Source organism: Vanellus vanellus, assembly GCF_965231255.1.
Source record: "Vanellus vanellus genome assembly, chromosome: 6".
NCBI lineage: Eukaryota > Metazoa > Chordata > Aves > Charadriiformes > Charadriidae > Vanellus > Vanellus vanellus.
Window position 1 is genome coordinate 62,448,618 of NC_138911.1, and position 22,843 is coordinate 62,471,460.

The 22,843-nt window shown below is 39.5% G+C and overlaps 1 protein-coding gene across 1 annotated transcript; it reads right to left on the reverse strand.

Annotated features, from left to right (window-relative positions):
- Positions 1-1,885: 1,885 nt before the first annotated feature.
- Positions 1,886-22,339, reverse strand: CCNK (cyclin K). Its single transcript, XM_082484850.1, has 11 exons — positions 22,298-22,339; positions 20,180-20,446; positions 19,049-19,130; positions 18,291-18,422; positions 17,352-17,457; positions 17,151-17,208; positions 15,117-15,286; positions 12,303-12,592; positions 7,745-7,778; positions 6,570-6,644; positions 1,886-4,369 (listed from the first exon to the last, which is right to left on the reverse strand). Exons 2-11 carry the CDS (start codon positions 20,374-20,376, stop codon positions 3,747-3,749), a joined length of 1,767 nt encoding a protein of 588 aa, XP_082340976.1. The 5' UTR covers positions 20,377-20,446; positions 22,298-22,339; the 3' UTR covers positions 1,886-3,746.
- Between the last annotated feature and the right edge of the window lie 504 nt (positions 22,340-22,843).

The window sequence follows — 22,843 nt, forward strand, 5'->3', positions numbered from 1 at the left end:
AGTATTCCCTACAAATATGGCAACGCTTTTCCTGTAACGCTTTTCCTACAAAATAATTCAGCAGAAACTGCCGTCCTCACAGTGCTTATGGCTTTCACGGGATCTTCAAGAGCAGCTCCTCTTTCACGTAAGGAAGATTTGGGTAGTTGGGGGTTATTTTAACATTCTTGCTGGATCCCTCACCTACCCTGGTTCCTGTGTAAGGTAACCGACCCACAACTTTGCAGAGCTGAATAAAAACTCCATAAACGCGGGCTGTCGGGTGAGACTACTTCCTGCCATTCAAGCTTTATTTTTGTTAATGAACCAAAACAAGTGGGTTTTTCCTTCTTCTAATGGCTGTACATAAAACGGTGGGACTTCTTATATTTTGCTATTGTGGAGTAGCTGCTTGTATAGTTGTAAGAATTTGACCCCCCTTCTTTTCCAAGTTGTCGCAGCAGCTGTCCCTGTATTTTCTTAGGTGTTCTTTCCCAACAGTCCAAGGAAGCGGGGCTTGGTTATTGAAGTGACTGGTGTAAAATAATTTTAAAGAAAGACAGGCATGTGAAAAGATCAAAGCCTCCTCTTCGAAAGTTGCATCGATTTTAGTGATTAGGTCGAAGATTTAATGACCCCAAACACCATCACTTTCTTTTTATTCTCTGTAAGAATCAGTCACAGCTACAGACAGGTGAATTAGCTGGACACGTTCTTCCTCTTAAATTAACGTGTTCTGCCAGTTGATTTCTTGACTTGTGGTATTGTATGAGCACGGAGCACCGATACAATACCAAGGAGCCCATGCTGCGAGTTACGAACGGTGATCGTTCCCGTGGTGTACGATAATCTAACTGCCCTGGGTAAAGAATTGGGAGTGTCAGAGCCGAGATCTGTAACCAGTAAAAAAAACAAAGAAGGAATACAACCAAAATACATACTAACCAGTACGAGTAAGCACCACTTCATTATGGCATTGCAGAAATGAAAATGTAACGGTCAAGATAAGTAGGTTATTGGGGGGGGTGGGGGTGGGGGGGGAAGGAAGAACCACCCCCAAATCACACATGTGTACACTCACTCACACCCTGGGAAGGAGTTTGTTTCTCAGCACTGCTCGGAGAGGGAAGGCTGAGTTAGCCAACTAATATTTACATCCAGTGTGTCTGGAAAAAGCCATTCTACTCTGTCTCCTTTAAAATACGGCACCTTTAGAGGATTCCAGATTTTCTCCTCTTTGCTTTGTGTTTGGACCTCCAGTTTCTAGTCACCATTGATTACTTGTCTTCCTCCTGCACAATTTATACCTTGAACTTTTTCGTACCAGAAAAGGTGATGTAAAGCAGAGGCATCATTCTTCCTTAGCGTCTAATGTCGAACAGAGGGTTACTTTAATCTATATCTGCTTGAAAGCCCATTTTAATTTTGGTGGCATCTAATCGCTGGATTAAGCAGAGAATTTAAGCATATTGGGAACAAGGTTAATTTACGTCAGTGACTTTTAACTAAAGCAATGCAAATGTTGCCAGCACTTGTAGAGAGTTAATTGCGTTGATGACGTGCTTGCTATTTTAGGAGTATATTAGACTAGCAGGTCGTCTCAACAAGGCATGAGCTATACTAATCAGATTACTGGTCTCACCAGCTATGTAACTCTCATTCAAATATTCCCTATCAAATCTCAGTAGCTCTTCAACGACTTCAAGCAAAGCTTGTTTTGTTCCGCCTGCAGATCTCACCTACGAGGGGAACGGCGGCGCGACGAGGGTCCGTTAGCGCTGCAGAGCCCGCAGACAGGGTAGCCAGTAGTGTAGCTGAAGAGTCTTGATGCTCTTAGGGTATATCCTATTTCTTTAAGATTCTGTTTGGCAGCACAAATCTTCGACGCAAGATGTGCATCATTGATTTTGCAGAACATGACAGCGTTGTACATCGGGGTGTTATTTTGGGGAGGGTTTAGGCTTGCTGCTCTTTATCCTTGGCTCCATTTGAGTGGAGTGTCTTCCTGGGGTAAAATGACGCTCAATGACTTTACAGGATGACTTGGGTGCTGAATTTTCAGTTGTCTAAAAGGACATTTTATATGCATATTTAAATTCACTTACCTACGAGCTAAATCTTCAGTGAGAACTACCTGAGGAGCTTTGTATATTAAGTTGGAGGGGAGCATCCCTTGAAATTGCCGCCAATGAAATTGATATATTTGGGGCAATAGTCCAAGTTAGATTTCCTCAAGATTGAAGCCCTGGGTTCTGCAATCCTCTGACAAAGAAAGCATCCGCTGTTTACAAATGGACTCTGCTTGCTTAAGGAAAGTAAAATCACATCCTTGACTTTTGTTGGAGTGACTGAAGCGAACGGCTTTTCCAAAAAGGTTTCCGAAATGCTGTGGTGTAACCAGCTTCAGTTGGCTCTCTGCACCTTGGTAAGACTGCTGAGCACAACCTTGTTTGAGAACAGCACATTTTTATCCAAATATTAGATATTAAAAAAAAAAAATAAAAAAGTCAGTGTTAAAGTGACCTTTTATCTTTTTCGAAACTGTGGGGGAAGAGTACTACTGATCTTTTTCAAAGTGCATGACTGTAAAGTGATAAAATTGTATATTTTTCATAATGTGGGGAAAGTCTATTTGTGCTGCTTTAGAAATCAGTTTAAAGTTTGATTTCTGTTAAACCTGTGATCTTACAGCCCTGCTATATTTTCTGTATATGATTTACAAAGAACTGGAAGAGTTAGCACCTGCTGTTGTGTATATAGCAAAATTCTTTAGACCTTAGCACGCGTTTTTACCTATTATTGAACCACTGGCTTTTTTCGGGAGGGAAAGTAATAGTACAGATTTTTTTGATAATGTGTGTAAAACATTCATTTGAAATATTTTAGTAAAAATGAAGTAAGAGATTGATTGTGATAGTGTATACTTCTAGTTGAATAAAATACAAAAACATTCTTTTTAAATAAACTGATGAATAAGATTTGGGACACCACTGCTGAAGTATCTTGCAGTAAGTACCATCGTTACGAATTCTGAACTAATATGAAAAACCTGGAAATCCACTAAATTCAGAACCGATTTTATTTGGGTAGATGTGAACAAAGTAGTCGCATTTATAACCAGGATGTACATCACAGTAGGTTGTTACATTCAGACTTTCACACTTAGAAAATATATATATTATGTACAGGAATTTGCAAATAGGTGTAAACATACAATACTTTAAGATACCAGTACATTCCAAAACAAAAATATCAGCAAGGCAAACATCTCAAAATGATTCCAGTCAGCTAGCGTTCAGAATCTCTCTTAAATAAAGTAGCTTTTATGCTTCACATCGTGTTGTTTTAATTATTACTAAAACTGAAGTTTCTTACTATAGATCAAATTTCATGGTATCTGGCTATTTTAATACTCAAAAATAGGCACTGATTTCTAGAAGGAAATTTTCTTCTTACTGATAGACTTGAGCCAATATGGCTGGTTTTGCTAGTACAAAGTAATCCAGTGCTGGAATAACTCAAGACAATTTAAACTTAAGTCAAATGTATAAAGTTAGAATAGATACTGCAAAGCTGATTAAAATCTAGAAGCCTATATAACTCACCATAAACAATACTGCAAACAGATCAGCTAAATTTTCATTTCACCCCCTCATTTCTTCATCTAAATTATACAAATTACCCTCCTCTTCATCTTTACAAAGTAGGTTTTGGCTATCTACTCCTGCCTACTCAACATAAAGGAATATCGTCCAAATTACCTCATGCTATCTCATCCACGTAGCACGTCCAAGTCCTGCTACAGGTGGCATACCAGGTGGTGGGATTGGAGGTGGTACAGGTGGCTGTCCACCTGGAGGAACAGTAGGCGGGGGGTAACTAGCCGGTGGCATTCCCAGCCCTGGAGGTGGATGAGGTGGTACTGCATGAGTTGGAGGCAGTCTCGGAGGTGGGAAATTAGGGTTGTATGTAGGTGGAGGAGGATATCCAGGAGTAGGAGGTGGAATATTGGGTGGGGGGAATGAAGTAGGGGGTGGAGGTGGAACTGGTGGTGGAGGGTTGGGAGGATAGACATGAGGATGATACGGTAGATGAGTTGGTGGTCCGTAGGCGGGTGGTAAAGCTCCATAAGTTGGTCCTTCCGTTTTCATCATTGACTGAAGACTTTGATAACCCTCCCCTGACATATAAGAATTTGTAGTAGACATCCCTGTAATATAACTGGTGGGGGGTGGGGGTGGGGGACGATGCGGCAGAGGTGGAGGTTGATGTACCGGGGCAGGATGAGCAGGGGGAGGAATCTGGACCTTTGGCATATCTACTGAGTCCACAGTAGTAGATTGCTCTGCTTCTCCCATTGAAACTGCAGTTGTCAAAGGAGGCTTGCGCTCTGGAAAAGAAAATGTCATTTTTTTTTAATTTTTTTTTTTTTTTAAAGGGTAGTGGCAGTAACAGCTTCTGAATACTTTATATTTTTCTTCCAGTTAACATGTCAAAAGAGGACTCAATTGTCCAAGCCTCTGAATGCCATATGGTATCCAGTCAGCCTTTGCATATCACTAGGAAATAACTAAGCTGCATAACAAAGCTCCAAGTTCAGCTTTTCCCATTCTAAAAGTTAAACAAATCTTCCATTCTTATTACTATTTTCTTAAAATTTAAATATTGTTCTACAATCAGCAGAAATTAGCAGACTGGATGGACAGAATCACAACTAGCAGATTTAAAAAGTCATGGTACCCAAAACACCAAAAATCTTCTGATCCGTGCTTCAATCCTCCCTTCTACCTCTTCCATACTCCAGGAAGCAGCCTGGGATTACCCTCTGCACTTCACTTGCCTCCCACGTTGGGAAATACTATTTGAGAATACGGGCCAAAGTCTCAAGTCTTTAAAACTCAGTTCTAAACCTGTTTACCAAATGAAAGAAAAAGAAGAAAACCAGAGGGTAAGTAAGGAAGCGCGACAGATTGCTTGGGACATGAAATCTGATCAGTTTTGTTCCACCAGTTAGTTCCAGGTACCTGTCAGTCTGGGGAAGTTCATAAAAAGGTCAGAATTTTACAGAATTATACTTGGCCATTTCTGGGAAGAACATGCCTTAAACCTGTCTTCTCTTTAAATAAGAATCTTCATTATTTTTTTTCCCCTTAATGCAGACATTATAAAGTAAGGAATACCACAATAAGAAGACTGACCTAATGGCAACATCTCAGTATGGTCATACAGTCAGTATTAAAATGCCCAACAAAAAAAGAGTTTGGGGCATCTTGACATCCATCTTGCTTGTTTATATAAACATCTAGAACATCGTTCAGTAAGAAAAGTTATTTAGAAGCAGATACAGGGCAGTCATTTCCAGTAGCATGCAACAACTAAATGACAACCCTAAACAGAATTTGACATAAATCCACCTTATAGTACTTCTGTTCATTTGGTGAATAAACATTCTTAGTTTTCACCTGATTTTTCCTCAGAGCCTCAAAAGACAAGAGTTGGCCTTTAAAGATGGTTCTTGAAACGTTTCAGTGCTTATAAAATAACATGCATGTATAAACAAATTCTAGGAAGAAAATTTTAGATAACAAGGGAAACAAATTCGTTCCCTGACTAAATAGGATTTACCTTATCCAAGTCATAATTTTAACAGTAAAATTGCCCCCTAGGACAGCTACATAATTAGATCAGGCAAGGTGGGCATGCTGGCTGTGGTGCCTATGATTTCAATGACTTCTACTTCCTGAATTACAGCAGACAGTAATTTCCCCATTTGCTCATTTTCAGGATCATTCTGGATGCAAGATGTGCATTCAAGATTTAACAGCTGAAGGAATAATGAACATTATTTAGAAGAAATTCTTCATTCTTAATTAGATTTTAACAAACAGGGAAAAAATGGTCCTACTGTATTTCAGAGTGCTGTCCTCTTTTGTAATTCCCTGTTAGAAGCTGTCATCTTACAGTTACATTATGGACCATGCTCTATAAAATATTTATGTCATATTTACGGGTCACTGGAAGGACAGCTAATGCATCTAGGCGCTGGCAGCACATTTTTATAACAGTACAGTTTATTTTGCAAACATAAGGCATGTGTGCAGTGTTAAAGTTCTCTGGCAGATGAAAGTCTTCTTTTGGGACACAGCAAAGAAAGTATCCCCCGTATTGTTTAGCAGTTACACACCTGTAGAATTTCTATACTAAAGATGTAACATGGATGACTTCTATAGGTTGGTTGGAAGCTACTCTAATAATGCAAGATGGCATCTGCCATCCTTTTGAGAACAGAAGTCCCTTTTGCCTGCTAGTGACAATTAGTTTTAGTCTTCTAGGGCTTTTAACAGTCACAGCTTTGTTTTGCCTTTGTCCCACCTAGTATGGTCTTGTTTCCATCATAACTTTTTTGCCGCTCTCTGGAAAAGCCTGTGCTACTAAGATGAAATTCCCTCTAGAGCTTATTTACCTAATGCTTTTACATGCCAAGCTGATTAATCAAGGCAACAACCCCTCCCCCCACCCCACTACCATTTGCATGAAAAGCAAAGCAATTAACTGCAAGTGTAAATGTCTTTTAGAAAATAAAAGCTTACCTGGAGGAGGATGTGCAGGAGGTATTGGTGGATGTGACGTTTCAATTTTAGGAATTTTAGATGGTGGTGGTGGTTCTAAAAAACATTTGGAAGTTCCTAATTAGCTATTGCTCTGCAATATTTTCCAAAGTCCATCTCTAGTTTCACACTAATGATTATCATATCATATTACACTACGCAAAAGTACCTGGAACTCCTATATACTATGCATGTCTAATAAAGGAAACTAAAATCCAGACCTTTGTATAAATAAAGTGGCATCAAGTATCACACACATCTTCCAAAAGAACATATGCCTACAAATTCAAGCTATGTATTTTATAACTAGAGACAAATTGTCCCAATAGTGATATGAATGTGCAGATGAGCATATGTACATTTTCTAGCACAAAACTGTAACTTGTAAATCATTAAAACAAATCTCAGGAGAAGCTGAACTACGCTCTGCAAGGGGAACCTGTCTAGAAACAAATCAAAATGGCAATTGCACAGGAGAGAGGAGGGAGAATAGACAGCTCTCTGGAATCCATCTGCAGAGCAAGAGAGGGAGAAGTGCCAAACTTACTTTGGAAAAGGTTACAGAATCACATCCTAGCTATCCTAAAATACATTGTTCCAAATCAGCACAATGAAGAAAAAAAAAACAAACAACAACAACCAAAACCAAAACAACCAAACCAATGGAAAGAAGTAGATGTGATCACTGCAGTGAAGCATTTCTTAAGTTAGACGATATACAGAGATAGAAAATGCCTCTTACTGGCCGCCATACCAACCACCGATTACGAATCTCACTGATTACCAACTGTCTTATTATTAGTGCAGCTATTTAATGACATGGTACCTTCAGTCACTTCAAGGTCCCACAGCTTGCTAAGAACTACTCCAAACGATGCATGGAGTTATAAATTGAGAGTTGAGTAGTTTAGCAAGACTTCTAGTGAATAGACTGTATTAAGGGACTCTCGGGCCACTGTTATAATCCAGTTTATCAAGTTTTGCAGTTAGGAACGTTTTAAAGTAGTTACAGTATACATCTAAAGCTGCATTATTAGGATCAGAATAGTTTAGAACTGCCAAGCCTGTAAGCAAACAAACTAAGCACATGTCAGCAAATGACTTATTCTGTTCAAACAGTAAAATGAAAGTAATATGAATTGAATATTAACATTTACCTGCTGTCTTTGTTTCTTCTTTTGGAGATACAGCCTGTTTAAACAAACAAAAAAAAAGGATGAAAATGAGACCACTGCAAAATACAAAGCATTTTAAAACGGTAACAAGCAAGCCAAATAGGGAACAAATTACAGCCTGCCGAAGAGCTTTTGTACAGATCTGACTAAACCAGAACCAGTTTCCTCCTCCCTCTCCTAAAAGGAGGCAGGACAAACCCTTTATTTGTTCCTATATTTTTATTAGGAGTCTAATAATGTCCAATCTCTAGAGAAACACTGAACAAAGTCAAATCACATTGGGAAAGCCCAGCTTAACTGGCAGAATGAGAAGACTGAAAAAATAGCAGCTATTTTAGAGGCAGCATTTCCTGCTGTTCTCACTGTTGAGTATTACATCTCATTTAATTTATTTATCATCCACTGCACATATGTCATGGTTCGGTAAACTGCTCACTGAGCTGAAAGCAAGAGACTTGGCCTCTGTTCCTGATTCTGCTTTGACCTGTCATTCAACCTTTGCCAAAATCACTTCAGGCCTTTATGCTTTATTTACCAGGACAGGAGGGCAGTGAAAGTGTTGCTCAGTGTAAAACATTTCAGAAGCCTTCAGATGGGAGGCATTGTATAAAAGCCAAATGTTATCCTAGAAAAAAAATTATGCACACTGAGCAAACCCCACAAAACCTCACATCATCCTTCCAATCACAAGGTTTTGGTTGGCTTTTTCTGTTGATGTTTTGTTGTTTGTTTTGTTGTTTTTGTTTTTGTTTTTTTTTTCCCCACAGAATCACAGACAAGGGAGTAAAAAAAAAAATCTTTCCATCTTATTTAGTCCAACTGGGATGGCTAGTTGATGGTCTTTGGGAAAAACAGAAAACCGAACTGAAATTTTAAGTACAATAATTTTAGTTAAAAATGTATTTAAAACAAGTCAGAGGGGTATGGTATATAGCTCCTCTTTCTTTTGAATGAAAGGGTGGGGTTTTTTTTAGAGACTATTTACCTCTAGTGGCTTTACTTTCACCAGCTGTTGCTCAGTTCCCATCACTTTACTTTCTGCAGCAAGAATGGATCTCCATTTCACTCCAATTTAAACAATGAGGTTTCCTTAATTCTGATGGGTATTCTCAAGATTTCTGCTGTCCAATACAAAGGTAGCCAAGGCCTGCTTGAGGCTACCTCATTCTTATATTCCTTTGATAGACATTTCAATTCATCTTCAGCCACCTTCCAGCTGCTTTCCTACTTTTTAAGGACAATCTTTATCTTTTAGTTCCAAAATACATACTTTTCTTGGTGGCTCTCACAGACTCATCTGCTGCCTTCATTTTACTTGAGCAGTCTTTTCTCTATTTTCTAGCACCTTTTCTGTAAAACTGAATGCAAACATCAGATCTCAATGTGCTTTTAGAAAGAAGCAAGCCTCCACTACTTGCAACGTATCCAAAAATTACTCATTCCCTGAAGTTAGTTGATCACTTCAAGTGGCAAGCAATTTGGTTATTGTGCATTTGTTAAAATGGAGCAATATTAAGAAAATAATGTCATTGAGTTACACCATTAGAACAGAACAAGCAACTGGAGCCAAATAGCTCGTGTAACAGAAAAACAAACATCAGTTTAAACTCTATTTATGCTGAAGAAAAAAAAATTAAAAAAAAAAAATAATCAAGAAGCAACAAAACCAAAGCCTGTAAGAATTTGAATCACTTCTCTAATAAGAGCAGCTGCTAAAATATGGACCAGTTGCAGCAAGTCCAGAAGAGGGCCATGAACACGATCAGAGGGATGGAGCACCTCTCTTATGAAGACAGGCTGAGAGAGTTGGGGTTGTTCAGCCTGGAGAAGAGAAGGCTCCGGGGAGACCTTAGAGCAGCCTTCCAGTACCTAAAGGGGCCTACAAGAAAGACGGGGAGGGACTCTTTATCAGGGAGTGTAGCAATAGGACAAGGGGTAATGGCCTTAAACTGGAAGATGGTAGGTTTAGATTAGATATTAGGAAGAAATTCTTTACTGTGAGGGTGGTGAGACACTGGCACAGGTTGCCCAGAGAAGCTGCGGATGCCCCATCCCTGGAGGTGTTCAAGGCCAGGTTGGATGGGGTTTTGAGCAACCTGGTCTAGGGGAAGGTGTCCCTGCCCATGGCAGGGGGGTTGGAACTAGATGATTTTTAAGGTCCCTTCCAACTCTAACCGTTCTACGATTCTATGAATACAGATGAGCTTTTTTTTGGTCCGTCTACTGCATTGTAGTTTGCATTGCTCCAGTCCTGACATCCCAGGGTCAGCATTACCGATTTATTAGCGTGCTGATTGTTTTTTTAATGCTTACGTAATACATTCAATCCATATCACAACGGAACTGTTCTTTTAGTGCTGTTTCTATGTGCATTAAAATTGCTCCCTCTAACAGTTTTTAGTTTAATCAAACTGAATATACTATTTACATCTAATGATTCACCAGTGCATTTTTAGTGAAGTCCACTGAACATTCAAGTGCTCTTCACCACCAGAGATGCAGAGGATGTACAAATGCTTTAGACATCTGGTATGGGTCTGAAAGTCATGGGCCAATGCCTCAGCTGCTTGAAAGTATCTTGGCTCAGCAGAAGGTAATGGAGTTATAAGAGTTCATGTAAATGGAAAATCTGGCCTCCAGGAACAAAGTATATTTATGTTCTATACAAACCAAAGGAGAAGTCATGCAAAGCCCTATTTATAGAAGGGGGCAAACATTTTAAGTAAGGTTTATGGTACATCTAACTGAAGAACATTTTAGAAGCACCAAGTAAATCTTTCAAACACTACACATCTTGTTCTCCTAGACTGCTTTCTGGAGAAAGAATGATTTCAGGTTATCACATTTGCTCTTCTTAAATTCATGCTGTTTGTGCTGTTCCACAAAACTCCTCCCGTGAGTCAGCCTTTGCTTTATATTTCTTCTGGATCCCTAGATTGTACCAGGACTTTTTATCTATACTATTCACCTCCTTAATTATTAGGTAGCAGACCTCAAACTCTTAATTTCAAGAAAAGGTAAGTTGCTCTGAGGGCTTGACCAGAGGTGATCGTTAAAGAACAACAGATATTATTCTTGCAAAAGACACTATTTTTTTTCCCCATGAGGTAGTTAACACCTGGGATGGGGTGAAATCAGTAGTACTGTAAAGGTAGAGCCTTTACATGAATAAACAACCATTCATAACAACTTACAATCAGATGGACACACACAGAAAAATCTGAATTGTTATTTATTGTTTCTGACGTGCCAAACTGTCCCAGGCTTTTTTGTTGAAGAAAAATAAGAGCTCTCTGCCCTACCAATCTGACAACCCAAGCTGAGTTTGCGCTGATGGTAGAAAAAGTATGAAGAGAAATACATATTACCTATAAAGAGCTCTCCCAATTTTCAAGCTTCAGCTTTCTATCGTGAACAAATTTTAAGTTCAGCGCACAAACTACATATTTCAGTGCAGATTTTTTTCCTCTAGTAGTAGGCTGTATCTTGTAATTACAATACCAAGGTTTACGAGAGTAGCATTTTTCTCATTTTTGGGAGACTGCTATCATGAGGATGCTGCACTCTTCCAATTCCATTTCATTCTATCATTTGTTGCTTCTTCCTGGGTTTTTGGGTTTGTTTATTTGTTTTTTTTTTTTTTTTTTTTCCCCCTTGATGTCTATTCTCTAGTTTCAGCATGCATTAATTACAAGTTAGAGAAAAGCTGTAAAAGCTGTACAAAATTTACTTCCTAAATGGACTTGTTCCAAAGATTTTACTTCTGAAAACACTCTTCCTACTAAGCACATGTAAGAAGATCTGGGTAACACTTTAACACTTTCTTTTTTTTTTTTTTTTTTAAATAACTTACAAGTGAAAAAAAAACCCGCAAAGTGTAGATTTAAGGTCTGAAAGCTTCATTTGGACTTGATGACTGTGGAAAAGCACTCAGAGTACTTGTGATATTATCCACCTGCCAATGTACTTTCTTATTTTCAATGATGAGGTGATAAGACAAAGTGAGACTAATGTATGATACATTAATAGGCTTCTACTGTTATTAGACTATTTTGAAAAACAACTTCTAAGAATTTTGACATACTTTGAGAAGCCAGTATCCTCTTAAATTTGTAATCAGAGACCAGAAAGTCAAATAATGTCTCCAACAGCATTGTGCACATCTCTACATTCAGGTATGGCACAAGAGACCTTCCCTAAATCAAGCCTGCTTAAGAGCGAAAACAACAAAACTTGATAGCACAGAACCACGAAGAAAATTAGAACCTTGATAGCTCATGCCGACTTAAAAGTCTCTCCACTGGTTTTGCCTCAAGTGGAATGAGAATGTGGTATGCCAGAACTGTAAAGGCTGTTCTACATTCATATGCTTGTCATATAGCCAATGGAAGCCTACCATACAAAATTAATCACCAGGCTCATTCTTAAAGCTCATTCTTAAAGTAAACTCAAGTCTGCTGCACACTGCAGCCTTTAAATCAAATGGACATCAGATCAGCCTGAAAATAAAATGCAAGTTAAAATTCAAAGTTAAACTTACTGCTGGTCTTTTAATCTGTCTAGGAGGGCTTGACTGGGGAGAGGGCTTTTTAGACTGCTGTGCTTGTGTTTGCTGCTGCTGCTGCTGCTGTTGTTGTTGTGCTGACTGTTGCGACTCTTTCTGCTGCTGAGTCTGTGACTGCTCTGAACCCTGGGATTGCTGTGATTGCTGTACTGTAGGTGCCTGGGGTGTAGATTGAAGAGACGGTGGCTGCTGCAACTGGTGAGGAGTATGATGAGGCATTTGCTGTTTTCCCTGGGAGTACAGATCCAGGATCTGATGACAGATGTCTTTAAAAAAAAGTTACCCAAAAGATTATACACCCATAATGAACAAGTGTACATTTAATACACAATAATCAACTAAGCTTTTTACTGGACATCAACTTCAGAATAATTAATTGTAAACATTACTCATTATTATCATGACCACAGATATGATTTTTAAAAACAGACTTTTTCATTTTATACTTGCATTTCTGAGGTTTTTTTGCCTATGCTAAACAATATGTAGATGCATATGCATCTACATAAACAATATGTAGATACATATGCACACCTTCCAGAAGAAGAACTAAGTATCTTGGTAATAATATACCGTATGTTATTATTGTGCGCTTGGAGAGCCAGGTAACAGTGTAACAACGGGATAGTAATATAGTAAGAAAGTGAGTGAAGGAAGATTATATGTTAACACATATACACCTAGTTAGGCCAGCCAAAAAAGTTTCAGGAAACTAAGGACTAGGGGGGCGTGTTGATATGCTTGAGGGTAGATTGGCTCTGCAGAGGGATCTGGACAGGCTGGACAGATGGGCTGAGGCCAATGGTATGAGGTTCAACAAGGCCAGGTGCCGGGTCCTGCACTTGGGTCACAACAACCCCATGCAGCGCTACAGACTGGGGGCGGAGTGGCTCGAAAGCTGCCTGGCAGAAAAGGACCTGGGGGTGTTGGTGGACAGCCGGCTGAGCATGAGCCAGCAGTGTGCCCAGGCAGCCAAGAAGGCCAACACCATCCTGGCCTGCATCAGGAATAGTGTGGTGAGCCGGACTAGGGAAGTAATCATCCCCCTGTACTCGGCACTGGTGAGGCCTCACCTCGAGTACTGTGTTCAGTTTTGGGCCCCTCACTACAAGAAGGACATTGAGGTGTTGGAGCGTGTCCAGAGAAGGGCTACAAAGCTGGTGAAGGGTCTGGAGGACAAACCTTATGAGGAACGACTGAGGGATCTGGGGTTGTTTAGCCTGGAGAAGAGGAGGCTGAGGGGAGACCTTATCACCCTCTACAACTACCTGAAAGGAGGTTTTAGAGAGATGGGAGCTGACCTCTTCTCCCTGGCGACAAGTGATAGGACAAGAGGAAAGGGGTTCAAGTTATGTCAGGGCAGGTTTAGATTGGATATTAGGAAGCATTTTTTCACTGAAAGGGTTATTAAACATTGGAATAAGCTGCCCAGAGAGGTGGTGGATTCACCATCCCTGGAGGTGTTCAAGAAAAGGGTAGATGAGCTGCTTAGGGACATGGTTTAGAAGTGGTGGTGTTTTTATCAGGGTAGGTTAATGGTTGGACTTGATGATCTTAAAGGTCCCTTCCAACCTCACTAATTCTATGATTCTACTAAATTCTTCTTCCAGCATGTTAGGAGCTAAAGGTCTGTCAGAAAACACATAGGACCAACTGATAACCAGGTGCAAAAGCAGCACTCAAGGAAAAGACAACCCTTCTAGAAAAGCTAAACGAGTTCTCTCCATGAGCATTCACAGACACAGTAGCAGAAACTGGAGAGACTCCCATGCTGAATCCCTCTTTGGCAGGGATTCAGCAGGGATCTATCTGAAACTGAAAAAACTCTGTAAAAAGCCGTGATGCAAAACAGAGCAAGTAACCATTTAAGAAATCACCAGAACTGTATGGTATTCACCTGAGCAACAAGAGCAACAAAGGCTAAACCACCTGAACAGCACCACATACTGTTTCATTTAGAACTTCCTTAGAACCAAACACCACTTTGTGACAAGCATCCATTTTTAAAGAAGGTTTCTAAAGCAATTTCTGGAACTAGAAGTATGCTTAGCCTGACACTTGTACCAGGTAAGTTAATAAAAACTTTAATAAAGACAAATTAGTTGCCACATAACTACAATTTACTTAACAAGAGTCAAGAGAGGTCCTGCTTTGTTTCATGCACTTCCTGGGGGTTCTCTCAAGAGGACATGCAGCAAGTAAATGCAAGCAATATATACACACAAATGGAATAGTATTAAGATATCTGTATTGATGAAAAAGATAATTCATCCCCTATCAGAATTCAACCACACACACACCCCTCCCCCCCCCAGAATTCATCCCCCATAATCCATTCCTCAGTTGTGGTACACCATAAAATGTGATGACAACCCTAGCATAATTTGGTTAAAGTCAAGCATCAATGAGAAAACCACTAGAAACTAGGCTCCGTTAGTTCGAGTGTTTGGAGAGCTGCTTATTTAAAACAGGGAGAAGGGAATCATTAAAAAAAAACACAGAGAAAATGCATACCATGGCAATGTAGCAGCTAATTAGCTGTGTTGTAGACTAAACAAGTAGTAAAGCAAATATTGACCAGAAGACTAATCACGGTAAATACAGACTAAGCCAGTCTTTTAATTCTAGTTAAAAACCTAGTTAAGGCATAGCATGTATGACCTGAGTTACACACTCTACACATCATTATTTTGACTAAAACCCAGATAGAAAGCAATTTGCATTTCCCAATGAGCTAGATCATCCAGTTAAAAGAAATGCTCCTCTGTTTGCAGCAAATGTTTTTCATACCTTCCAGAACATCAACAGGAACATCTTGGACAAATTGCTCCCACCATCGTCTGTACATTGGTTTTGATGTCCATTCCTGTATTTCAAACTTACACAAACGGCCTGCTAAGTACATAACTGCAACAGCTATGATCTCAGGTTCCCACTGCAGTGACAGCGTAGTGCAGAGACTGGAATATGAAAACAAAATAAAACACCACCCTGAAGATAATTCTGATTGTCAAAGTACGACACTTTAATGTATGACAGCTATAATCAACAGGCTATAAAATCCCACCACACTTTAATATCTCAGACAATTTCAATTTAAAAGCCTTGTTAAACAAAGAGTTTAAAAAAAAACTAAACTGTTTCTGCACCACTGCTATCATGAAACAAGGTAATTTTACACAGATAATACAGAGGGCATATGCCTACAGAAGCAATACACCACATACAAACATCAAGTTTGGAGTTTAAAAATAGAAAACCTAACAGTACATGGGTGTGGAAGAGGAAGGAAAAGACAGCATTATATTGTAACTATGGGCAGCTACATTCCACTCCAGTCTCACCTGGAGTATTAACTAATACAGTGTTCGTGTCCATTGCTACAGAAGCATGCTGTCACTGCTTTACACTGGTTAGGGAATGATGTGCACATATGGATTTTAGAGTTTCCAAATGTTTTCCAATTAAATGTAAACAAGTACTAACACACCCCTCCCCCCCCCCCAGAACAGCCAACATGAACTTGTAAAGCAACTTGTCAAGCACAATGCAAGTTTTAGATCAAGCTATAAAAACTGTAAAAGGCTCTCTCTTGAATAGCCTTTGTTAAAGCTAATGCTAAAGTATTGTTAAAGCTAAAAATATGCTGGTATGCTAAAAATATGCTAAAATATTGCTGGTATTATTGATATTAACTAAGTTCCTGTCATAACCAGAGTTACTGTTTCCTGATAGTAATCTAAAATTACAAAATTTGTTTTTTTTCTTTTCCATTTTTTCTTTTTCCTCCATAGATTCTGTAACATGGGATCTGCTTAAAGAATTTTAGATCCAGCTAGCCAGCTAAGTTTCTGCAAATTCACTGATGAATTCATTATTATGTCCTTAAATGCATCAAAATATTAGCCTAAACAGTCCTTTAAATCAGTTTTCTCTCCAGTAACACTTAACTGAAGGCCAATGGCATACTTAAACACTAGCAGAATCAGGTCAGCAGTAAACAGTAAAAAAAGACACAAGACCTAGTTCTTGAAATACTGATTTCTTATTATTACTCTCATGAAATTTACTTGGAAGGTGTACTGCAGCTGCATAAGAACAGGACACCCTATTCTAAAGGTCTGTAGGGCAAAGTACAGAATTTTTTTGCTATGGAAATCAGAAATTACATTTAACTGCCCTCGGTGTATTAACTTGCCCAGCTTTGTAGAATCCTCCTTAACAAGACTAGAGTGTATTGAGTTGCTTTGGTTTTGTTTTTTTCCCAATACCGCACTACACATGAAAAGTGCTTCTACACACTCTCCTGTTAACTGATGTGATCCTTGTATTGCAAATCCATTATTCAAGAAATTTTAAATCTAGCAGTTAAAACTATTACTCACTGAATTTAATGGCTGGTTTACTATTGACAAAATATCGCTTAAGAAAAAAAAAAAGTTTACCAACACGATAGAATTGGAAAGTGATTTCTTTCCTCAGAATGTGCCACGTATCTCAGACTGGGCAAGAAGCCAGCTTCTATCCTGGAGATCTATAATTTGGTTTGGCCCTCTCAAACAGTAACTTTTTGTTTAATGAAGCATTAAATCACTACCACAAAATTACAAAGGTCTTAATGGTCTACTTCTATACTCATCCTAAATTCCCTGCTCAATGGAACTATCATGGTAATGATAGGAAGAAAAACTGATGAACATGGTGAAGAAAACATGACAAGCAGGAAACATGTAACAAGCATTTGTCAAGGAAATATCTAATCCCAGAATAAAGGAAGCAACAGTGACTACTTCTCTTTCAAAAGATTTCCTATAAGTATCTTACCTGTCATTGACAAACGTCCATGCCATTTGAACCAGTTTTTGAATTTTATTTTTGTCTCCTGAAAAACAATCAGAAAAATTGTAAGAAATGAAGTTATTACAAAGAACAAACAGTTTGGAATAGAATATTGTTGCACTGTTAACGTAAATTAAGTTCTGAAAATTAATAACATCATTACTTGCTCACCCTGTAATGTTTTACCTTTGAGTTGTTTCGCATATTTGAGAAGAAATTGGTATGGATGTTCTACTTGCAAATCAAACTTTATTGTTTGTAGTAAGATTCTTTCAAGGACCATCACTTCTTCCTAAAGAATGTGACACGATAACCACAATATTATTGCTTCTTTTAGTCACAAATATTTTATGCTGGTATAAAACATAACTACAGAGCATCTCCAGGCAAACATGTTTCTCTGCTTTTAATTGATTAGAGTTTGTCTCCAAGGAAAACAGAAATCTCTTCAATTTAAAACATTATTTTAAACCCCGATACTTTTTCTTCATATTTATTTGGGGAAGGAGAGGGGATGTGGTGCTTAAAATTCCTTTTCCTCCACGGAAGAAAGAACTGACTAAGATACAGCACGAAAGTACAAAAATATACAAAATCACAACAAAAAGGGAAGCTCTCACCACATTTCTCTCCTGAGTTTCAGATCCTTCTGCTATTTATAATAAGCAAATTTTGAGAGAAGCATAGTTTTGCTAAGTCAAATACTCTAAACAGGGAAATTCTCAATACAAGAGAGGAGTTCTCTTACTTGACTTAAGATTTGCTATTAATTGCTTCCTAAAATGACATTAAGACTGTCAAATATGATTTATGTCTTGATGACGTTGCCAGCTCTGACTGGAATTACTCAAATTTACTTTAATTTGCAAACTAACATCAGATTTTACATGAAATCAAATGTAAACTTTTTATACAAAATATTATCTCTGTAGGCTCCCAAAGCTACCTGTATTAGCAAGAATTATTTTCACGGTTACCTCTCGTATTACCCAAAAGAGATATAAATGCATGCTGAACATAAAATTTCATTTAGAACAACTGAAAATCAGCCAGTGCTCTAATGAACGTATGTCACTTTGCTGCAGTACAATAGGATGAAATCAATTTCAACATGAGTATTTTTACCTTTGGATCATCTCCAAACTGTCCAAACTGTACATCATTTAGTAAGCTACGAGCTGTTTTAATTATATCTTTACATTTCTTAGGTGTTTCTTCAACTTTTCCTGCCAGGAAGAGACAGCAGGCTCCTGTCACCTAAAAAAGAAAGTGCTTTCAAAAACTTGTCTGCATGTAGATATGCAATACAGTATAGCATTGTATAAAAGCACTGTCATTTTCCATTAACAGTTCTGTAGAAGCTCCAGCTCCACAGGAAAGACTTAATAAGCATACTCATTAACAAGCATATTCATTTCTGATTTTATTATAGTGTTAATTTAAACTTTTACTTTCTCAACGGAAAAATACAGAATTTGGAGGAATGTCCATTTTGTACAACTTTATTTCAAGGTCAGAAACTCACAGCAGAATTTGTACTGGTTCAGCATTGTCTGTCAAGCGGTTTTAAGATGGTATTATAATTATTATTTTTTTTTAGCCAATATAGGAGTGCCAGAACTATAGCTGTTACTCTTTCTGAAGAACAGTATCAAAAAGACATAACTGCAATGTCAATATAAATATGTTTCTAAGCATAAATAGGAATGTGTAAACAAGCAAGAATAGTGTACTTTAAGCCACAATGATCAAGAGATAAAATGCTTGTTTTTCATCGTTCAGAGCAGTGGACTGCAGTCGTACCCAAGTGACTTATCACTATTACAAATAGCCCATGCCTAGTGCACTCACTGTATTAAGTCATCAATATTGTAAATACTTACATATCTTGGGAATTGTTTGAAGGAATGAAACATATAAAACCGATGGAAATAAATTATTCCGGTTGCTAGAGTATCATAATGTCTGTGGTGCAGAATAAGGACTTTCAAACAGGGCACAACACAAACTAAAACCCAAACATACACATAGGAAAAGATACATTCTGCTGTATCAAGTACCTCAACTAAGTGTCTGTTCAGCGACCAGTTAGAAAACACTGCAAGTAAAACAGGGGCTTTAGAAAAAAACACAACAAAACCCCCTAAGGCTGTGTAAATACTATGATTCAGCCCAGATGCAGTTGATAACTAAAACATTTATTGGAAGTGTGCAAAGTCTTTATCATGTTTACAGGAGGATCCATGCAAGGTCATCCTTGTGTTAAACCATACCTGCTTCAGAGAAGGTCAAAACCAGCAGCAGGTACACGAAGGAACAGAACAATTATCACTTCACATTTAAGGTTGGTGTGAAGGGAGGTTGCTAATTACTCACAGCTACAAATGCAAATGATACCTGAACATGCTCCCTACCCTCCTCTTTAAGGAGAAGAGTAAAATTTCATCTTCACTAGGTTTTATTAAACAAAGAACTAAGGAGATTAAAAGAAGCATGGAAATATAGGAAGCAAAAAGTTTAAGTGACAGTCTATGAGAGAGAAGGACAGCAGAGAGAACTTACTAATATATACAGAGTTGTAAATCCCAACCTAAGCAAACAAAAAAATCCCAAAGCCAAAAAGGAAGAGCGGGGAGGCAGAGGTCAGAAGTGTCAGAGGCAAAATATATAGAAAAATGAATGCCAAATTCAAAATTTGAGAAGTTATGTAGATTCATGTAGTAAGAGACCAAGTTTGATAACTACCAAAAGTTATCCTCAATTGGCAAGCCTGTATTACTTCACTTCTCTTCTGCCAAAGGGGTTCAGTTGAAACCTTGTTTACCCAATGAATGGATAAAAATGATGTAGGAACACATTACATCAAAAGGCAAGTAAGCCCCAAAAGATTTTTGATTAATGATTAAGAAACATTTGAACAGCTAACTAAGCACCTAACGCCATTTCTTGTACATTTCATTCTGAAAATCCCCATTCATAAAGACATTTCATACCAACATGAGTTGAAAGGATACAGCCCTAAACGTGTTCCCACATCAAATATGAATCTGGCCCCCTCCCTGCGGTATCGTGCCTCAGTAGCTGGATCAAGCCCTTCTAGCTGCGACGGTGTATGTGCCAAGTCTTTCTTATCCCAGTACCAACATGGCTTTGTATGGTCCAGGTTTGCCAAGTTTACAGAAGGGCTGGAATTTTCTTTATTCTCCTTCATTTATTAAAACAGAATTGTTCTTGCTTTTTAACTTTTCAAAAATGAAGTCTTCAGATAGTCACTTCAGAACCTTTAAGAAAAGAAAAAAGGATTTCTTTATAAATGGAGGAGACTTCCCCCCCGCCCCGCTCACAGATGAGTAAAGACGAATAGTATTTAATCTTGCCCATTGGAAGGGATTTTTTCCATGCTCAAAGACAAGCAGCATTTAACCTTGCCCTTATCTTCCCCATATACTGCAAATTCAATTCAAAGAAACAGACATCGGTTATCTTTACTATTAGCTGTTTAATAAAGAAACTTACAGAATGCATTATTGACAATATCTGCTACTTCTTAGTAGAATGACTTTTACCTACTTTGTCCACAAAACCAGGAAAAACATTCCGTGATGGTAGCAGCAAGATTTGAAAAGTTGGGGGGGGGGAGGGGAGGGCAGAAATCGACTCACTATTCATAACTAGGAAATTCATTCATTCGGTCAGTCTCAAAGGCAATTTAAACACCCAGTTGGTCTCCCAGATATTCCTGGGTGGTAAGACAGCAGCAACCACTTGACGAAAAGCTTTGTAAAACAGTCTGTACTTGTATTACTTGAAGAAAAAAGGTAAGAGAAGTAATGCTGTTTCACATACCAAGATTAAGACAACTGATGTGAGTCTGTAGGATGAGGTGCCATCTAAAATCATCCCCAAAACACGGCAGCTGATTACTCTCAAAGACAGTGCTACTTTCTTGTGTTGACCAGCAATTCACGTACATATATTTACATCCCAAAGCTCTGCGGATAACTTTCTGGCCTTTGAGTTGACTGATGTTCAGTCATACCTCAATTTAAAGGCAGAATTAAGACTGTCTTGCTGCCTTTACTTCTTTCGGGCACAAAACCTCTCTTACCGTAATTCAATAAACTACGGAACTATGCACAAATTACTGCAGTCACCTGCACAGGTTTGCATAACAGACAGATGATGCAATATATTTGCTCTAAGCAAACAGTCAGCGGAAGACCCAAACTTAAAATTCTTTAAATTAAGCTGTTAATTTTCCTGATGTTTCCCTTCTGAATATATAAGAGCACAGGAACTGCTAGAAAAACTATGTCTGCAATGAGCATCTCACTCAACTTCAAAAAGTTTCTCTTTTTCAGAATAAAGGAAACCGTCTTTGTTCCACATTGGTTTTGAAAGAACCTTCATAACGAACGGTACTAGTGATAGACCAACCCAAACTCTGTCACAAATAAGCAAATGGTTACTTAAAACTATTTCTAGAGCCAACAAGTCAGTTCTGCGTCACGACCACACATTCCCATTATATTTATCAAGAAAACGTTATTTGTACAACTGTTAAGCTTCTTCTTTACAAGATTTTTTTTGCTTCCTAACACTATAAACGGTTTAAAACCCAATTAACGCTAAAATCGCCCAAAGCAACGAGACCTGCATCTATACATAGTAAAAGCATTTCCAAATCCGAAATCAGGAATAAAAACCACCAACCAGAAAACATCCTAAACGAACAACCTCACGCACCCCAATGAAAACCATAACGACCAAAAAGAATAGTGCAAGTTTTTCTCCTGTCTTTTTACGCACCCCATTAATACAGAAAAGACTTCAGGAGCTCGATCCCGGCTTTTTCATATCCTACCTTAGGCGCACCAGCCGACCCAGAGGCCAGCTCCGTCCCCTACAGCCCCCAAACCGGCGGGGGGGTTTCCAGCTCCTTCCCGCCCCGGCCTGCCCGCCTGCCGCAAACGAGGCTGTCGGTGCCCGGGGAGGCGCTCGCTCCCCGCCCCGGCCTCCCCGCTCCCTTCCTCTCTTCCCCAGGCCCCGGCTCTCGCCAGGGGGAGGCCCGGGAGGGCGGGCGGTCCCGGCCGCCGGCGCCCCACGGTCCCACGCAGGCGCGGCGCACTCACAGGCCACGCGCAGGAGAGGAAACCCCACCGGAGCGCGGAGCCTCTAACGACAGCGCAGCCTCCGCGCCCTGCGCGCCGCCATCTTGGGAAGCAGGCCAGGCCACTCGCTTGCGTCATCACGTCGGCGTCGCAAGGGCAGCTCACGCGAAGACGGCGTCTCTACTGCCCAGCTGCCAATGAGGAACGGTAACCTCCATCCCTCGACCAATCCCGTCTCCTTCAGCAGCTGCCAAATGCGAGAAGAAGGCGGGCGACATGCACTCGTAGCCTTAGGGCAGGCCAATCAGAAAGCAAGAATGACAAGATTGCAAGCCGTGGGAGCCAGTAGAAAGCTGAAGGCATGGGTGAAATCTCAGCCAATGGGGGAGCGGCCATGCCCTTCTTTAAGACCGGTAGCAAAGGCGAAGGGGTGGTCGCTGGGGATTGGCCGCCACGGGGCCTGGAGGGGGTGGGGCCTTCTGGCTGGACCAATGGCAGCGACGGGATGAGAGAGGGGGTGGGGCCCGGCCGGGAGTGCGGGGCTGAGGCGAGCTCGGCCGTCGCCTC

Excerpts from the sequence above, each read along its gene's own strand:
- CCNK (XM_082484850.1), bottom strand. The coding sequence starts at position 20,376 with ATGAAGGAGAATAAAGAAAATTCCAGCCCTTCTGTAAACTTGGCAAAC. Across the intron at positions 17,209-17,351 it reads ATATGCGAAACAACTCAAAG|GAGACAAAAATAAAATTCAA; the intron begins GTAAAACATTAC and ends ATTGTTTTTCAG. Across the intron at positions 4,370-6,569 it reads TCCTGCACATCCTCCTCCAG|AGCGCAAGCCTCCTTTGACA; the intron begins GTAAGCTTTTAT and ends TTTCTTTTCCAG.